The 6,000-nt window shown below is 31.0% G+C and overlaps 1 protein-coding gene across 1 annotated transcript; it reads left to right on the top strand.

The window, feature by feature from the left end:
- The first annotated feature begins 601 nt into the window (after positions 1 to 601).
- LOC122601857 (protein FAR1-RELATED SEQUENCE 5-like) lies at positions 602 to 3,257 on the top strand. The gene is made up of 8 exons (XM_043774591.1): positions 602 to 857; positions 984 to 1,070; positions 1,209 to 1,284; positions 1,498 to 1,756; positions 1,927 to 2,153; positions 2,246 to 2,549; positions 2,642 to 2,766; positions 2,903 to 3,257. The coding sequence occupies exons 1-8, from the start codon at positions 602 to 604 to the stop codon at positions 3,255 to 3,257; spliced, it is 1,689 nt and encodes a 562-aa protein (XP_043630526.1).
- Positions 3,258 to 6,000: the final 2,743 nt, after the last annotated feature.

Genomic DNA, 6,000 nt, shown 5'->3' with positions numbered 1-6,000 from the left:
AGTGAGAACCTGTATTTCTCCCTCCTCATTGCTCTTGCTTTCATCACCTCTCCTCCATCTGCAGTCTACCGTTAAATCCATCTACCCTCTCCGTTACTCCAAAAACTACTATAAATGGGATTATTCTTCCTTTAAATCACTTTTTCCCCATTTTCAAACCCTAATCTCTCGTTCTCATGGCGATCATTCTAAACTCAAATTCTATTCAACAAATTCAGAAATTAATCATCAAAATAATGCCTCTACCTCTACTGATAGCTCAATTTTCGATTCATATCCAGATAATACGGAATTAACGATTTCAGATGGAGAAAGTAAGTCTCTTTTTTATTTTTATTTTTCTAATTTCTATTGATTTTATTGCTTGTTCATTTTACTACAAGTAAATGCAATTATTTTTCATATCAAATATAAATTATTTTTGTTAATTTCATTAATGTTTCTGTAAAATCATATTTAATTTTGAATATTGATTTTGTTTTTATTTATTTGTAGCGGTTAAGTATATTCCAGGAAATATACAGTTGGGAAGGAGATTAAGACTGAATTTGGTTCAAAATGGATTCCAGAGTGTGCTAATGAGATTAAACCTTCATTAGGAATGGAATTTGGTTGTATTGATGAAGCATTCAACTTTTATAGTCAATATGCACTATCAAGTGGTTTTGAACCTAGGAGGTTTTCACATAGGACCGCTAAAGATGATTTTGGTGTTCAATTTGTAAAATATAAGTGGATTGTTTGTAGTAGGGAAGGTTCCAAACGGAAAAGAAGAAGTGATTCTAAGCAGAGTAGAAATAGACCAACTCAAAGGACTAGTTGTGAAGCTTGTATTCTTATAGTTTTTAATGCTGAAGGTAGATATTCATTTATCATTTGAGGAGATGCATAATCACTTTCTTGTGCATCCAGATTTTCGTAAGCATCTTAAGTCTTGTAGAAGTTTGGATTATTCAAAACAAGTCTTTTGCATCATTTGACAGAGGCTAGTATAGGACCTAGTGTCGGGTATAGAATACTAACTAAGATTCATGGTGGACATGAAGCAGTAGGTGCTTCAAAGACTGACTGTAAGAATTGGAAAAGGAAGTACAATTCATATATTGGAAGCAGATTCTCAGATGATGGTTAACATGTTGAAGCAAAAAAAGAATTTTTAGAAGATTTTAGCTTTGAATATTTCACCGTGAATGATGGGGAGTTGGCAGGTCTCTTTTGGGCAGATGAAGTTTCTAAGTTGAATTACTATGCATTGGGGATGTTGTATCTTTCGATGAACTTACCGTACTAACAAGTAAGCAACTCATTTATACATTTGAAATATTACTCACTTTATATTCACTTTGAAATGTTTTGATTGAATTATTTACATAGAATTTTCAGTTTGAATAATCAATTTGAATGCTATGGTTGAAAATTTATATAGAATTTTCAGTTTGAATAATCAGTTTAATTTAATACTTCTTTTATTTATTTTAGCATACTTTTGTTTTGTAGGTACGATATGGTATTCATTCCATTCGCGGGAATTGATAATCACAAAAAGTGTGTTACATTTGGAGCTGGAATGCTTGCTAAAGAGGATATTTCTTCCTATAAATGGCTCCTGAATGAATTCAAGAATGCATTTCCTCGTGAACCTAAGGTTGTATTGACAGATCAAGATCCATCAATGAAAGTGGCTGTTTCTGATGTTTTTAAGACGGCTAGACATAGATTATGTATGTGGCATATCATGGAGAAGGTGCCTGTAAAGGTAAAAAACTAAATTTGTTTTTTTTTCCATTATAAAATTCATATATATTCATTTTCAACTGTTATAGTAATTAATTATTTGATAGCTATTCTTAATCTGTTATTGTATGTTATCTGCTTTTTACTATATTAACAATTGTATATTCATTTCGAATATTTGTTATTACATAGGTTTCTCACATTATTCTTAAGTCTGGATTAAGAGGTGACCTTTTGAAAATTGTGTGGACCGATAAGATTAATAAAGAAGAGTTTGACAAACAATGGCTTCATGTTCTTACAAAGTATGATGCTGATGAAAATAAGTGGTTGAATGACATGTATAAGCTTAGGTATAACTGGATTCCAACATATTTTCAAGACTGGGAAATGTCGGGACTTATGAGGACATCATCTAGGTCTGAAAGTGAAAGTCACATGTTTCAGCAACTGATGAATTCGTCTTCCACTTTGATTGAGTTTTTACTCATTTTGATACTGCTATGCAAAGTCAAAGATGGGTTCAATCTGAAAATGATCAAAAATCGATGTATACCACTCTTGATCTGGCAACTGAATATGCATTGGAAAGACACGCTCATACGTTGTTTACGCATGATGTTATTTTGGATATCCAGAAAGAAATGTGTGAGGCCTTCAAACATTGCCTTTGTTTCAATGTTTCCGAGTTGACTGATGGTTCGAAGACTTTTTCAATAACTGATACAAGTGTCAAATCATGTGATATTGATGACTCTATTGACAGAGATGCAAATCCTAACTATTTTGATGAACTTGTTCATCGTCATAGCCAGGCATGTTATATCTTCATTTGTATATAAGTTACTATGCTTTAGAAATAATCCTGATTAGATAATTGTATTTACATCTTTTTGTCCATCGTCAGGTTACTTTCAATTTTGAAGATAAAGTAGTAACGTGTTCGTGCAAAAAATTTGAAAGATGTGGGATTTTTTGCAAACATATTTACTATGTTTTGAGATTATGTGGAGTGGAAGAGATACCAGATGAGTATATAACAAAGAGATGGATGAAGTGTTGTACCTGGACGAAGAGTTGGCAAACTGAATTTGTTGCCGAATCAAAAGAATGAATTGAAGCCTATTTTACTTGATATTTTCCGAAATGTAGATGCTTGTGTAAATAGGTATTTGGCTGACCCAGCAAAACTTGTTCAATTTAGAGACACTTTGGAAGAGTTGAAAAAGAAAGCTGGTGATGATATGGGCTCTAAGCCTCCAATGGGTTCAAAAGAATTTATGGCTGCAATGACTGGACTGCCTCAACCTTCTTCAAATGAAGTAACTAATCCACAAAATATACGAAATAAAGGTTGTGGAACTAAAAGAAGGCTCAAGAGTGACCGAGAAGAGGCTATTTTGAAAGAAAAGAATTGGAGAAATTGTGCATACTGCAAATCTCTACAGCAACATGATATTCGAACTTGTCCAATCAGAATTAAGGCTGAGAAGTTAGAAAAGGAGAAACTAAGAAAAAAATGAAATGTTTCATTTTAGAACTGCATATAGATACTTTCATTCCTATTGGTTAGTTTCAATTTGAAATGTCCCCAAATAAACTCATTTCATTTTTCTGTAATCATTTAGATTTGGAATTCAAATAAGCTTTTTTCAGTTTCTGTATTCATCTTTTTTGTGTGTGTTTAGTATTCAATCACAGTATTATACAAGATTCAAATTATTATGTGGCAACATGGACAATTGTTGGGTTATATGTTGTATGGTTTCTTTTAAAGCTTGGTAATTATTTGTATATAAAGCCAAAAATAATATGGAGGAAACTGGCAAAATATATTATTTTACAATAATTCAATATTCAAACTCAATATTCAGATTATATAGAACTAATGCTAAAATAATAAAAGAAAGTCATAAACAATAATTTGGACAAAAAGTAAAATATATTGTCATTGAAATCTAACTCAAACATTCATGTTATCCTGAACAAACAAGATTAATATCAGATTAATAGCCATCAATTAGAAATTACAAAACACAACTCATAAAAGTTAAGAACATAAAGTACAAAAGAAATTGTAATATTTATTTCATTCAAGCACATTCTTCCTTCTTCTATCCTTTTCTCGATATCTTTCTAAAGCTTTTTCTTTCAAACCTTTTTAGTCTCTTCGGGAAATGCTTCATAAGTTTCAACTTCATCATAAACCTTGCATCTTAATGTGTTGAATTCAGATAACAAAATTGTGTTGAGATATGTTATCCTCAAACAGTTTAATTGTTTTTGTTGAAATTCTCCTTCCCTCTTAAATCCGCACTTCAAACCTTTGAGTCCATTACCCATAAAACATTCCATGTGTCTCATCATGAAAATTCCACAATCTTTTCCATTATTGGATGTTTGCCATATCATGCTTAACCTTTCTACTTTAGGAAATGCAACATCTTGTAGGTGAGGATGCTTCTTGTACTCGAGATAGTCAACCAACAATTCTCCCTGAAGTGTAAAATTGATAATGATTACTTGGTATGTTTTTGTAACATAAATGACTAAATATATTATTTAGTTTATCTAATAATCTTACCAACAAAAAAATAGTTTCCTGGTATCTGTCAATCGAATTGTCTTCTGCTTTGATATTGTCAATGGCATAACCTTTGTTTGTTTTGAGATCGAAACAAAGAAGATAATAATGTCTATTCTCACAAATAGAAAGAACAGCTGAAAAATTTAAAATTTAAAACACAATTAGTTTTAGTAATATATGAATATTAAAACCTGACTTATAGTTTTAGGTAACTATTTGAAGTGAACAAAACCTGACTTAAGACAATGACTCCACTACTTTGACTACATGACCTAGGATGACCTAACATCCATTTAACCTCAAAATCAACCCATTTAACCTGCTACCAAGCCGCCAACATGTCTCACCGGACTAGGTCAAATGGGTCACGTGCAGGTTAATAAGATTCAGGTTAGGGTTTAAAATTCCAACCTAAATTTCCAATCAGGTCAAGTTCTAGTCGGGTAATATCAACCACATCTACCTAAAACCCTATCTATGAGATAATGACTCCACCACTTTGACTACAATCAATCTTTAGTGTCATTGGTGTATTTCACAAATGCATAGAGTAGCATTGTGCTAGCAACAATAGTTACTGTCCTAAGAAAAAAATATTCCTGAAAATACCTTCTCCTAAAAATAAACTTTTTCTAACACTTTAGGTACTAAGTTAACAATCATAGTTAATACCTAACTTGCAATCATTGAAATATATACGATTAAATATATTCGTCTTGCATATTAAAAAAAAATTAAGTTATAAAAACTTACCAAACAAGGATCTCTTAACCTTTGCTTCATCGTTGATATATGTAAATCCATGTTTTCCTTGAATCTTTCCAAAGCTATGTTATAATCATCCTGAGTGTCAATGTTTGTTTTCCCTGCAAAATTAAAGATTACATCAAAGATTTTATTATGATAAACATTAAATTCAATAACTTTGATGTTTTTGCTTGAATTACCATAATATTGGTAGGTAGAAATATCCTAGTGATTGATTCCGAGCTTTTAAATTCTTCCATATAATTCAAATAACATGCCCATGTGTCAATCACTCCATAATGGACCATTGCTCCCGGAATCAAACTTTCGAAGACAAATTTATCAACATAAAGATCGTTCCTCGAAAACATAATATCACTTCAATGAAAAGACAAAAATCAATTAATAACCATAGTGAATATATATTCGATTCAAATATTACTCGGATATTCAAATCATAAATACCTATATTCAAATACATACATTCAAATCTTAGATATATCAATGTTTAAATTCCACAAATACCAATATTCAAATAACAAAACATATATTCAAATCCCTACCACCACCAAATAAGTAAAATTAAGGTGTTCATCAATCAAAGGGATATACATATGTTAAAACATAAACAGATACATTTGAAGTGAGCATTATTTTGCAGTAAATCCCTTAAATATATTGGTATTTTCTATACCTAGAGGATTAGACATTTTATAATTTGTTAAACCAACCTATGTCTACAAATCGGTAGTCAATTCTTAAATGCGTAATGAGATAATTCCACAGAGGCAAGGTAATTCCATAGTCTATAATCAACAAAAAAAATAATCTAAAAGCTTATTCAAATCCAATCACAAATTATAGGATAACCTATATTCAAATCCCTTAAACACCTATATTCAAATCTTAGAGATACCAATATTCAAATTACA

Source organism: Erigeron canadensis, chromosome 5 (genome assembly GCF_010389155.1).
Source record: "Erigeron canadensis isolate Cc75 chromosome 5, C_canadensis_v1, whole genome shotgun sequence".
NCBI lineage: Eukaryota > Viridiplantae > Streptophyta > Magnoliopsida > Asterales > Asteraceae > Erigeron > Erigeron canadensis.
This window is presented reverse-complemented; position numbering and strand designations above follow the sequence as displayed.

Excerpts from the sequence above, each read along its gene's own strand:
- LOC122601857 (XM_043774591.1), top strand. The coding sequence starts at position 602 with ATGGAATTTGGTTGTATTGATGAAGCATTCAACTTTTATAGTCAATAT. Across the intron at positions 1,285-1,497 it reads TATCTTTCGATGAACTTACC|GTACGATATGGTATTCATTC; the intron begins GTACTAACAAGT and ends TTTGTTTTGTAG. Across the intron at positions 1,757-1,926 it reads TGGAGAAGGTGCCTGTAAAG|GTTTCTCACATTATTCTTAA; the intron begins GTAAAAAACTAA and ends GTTATTACATAG.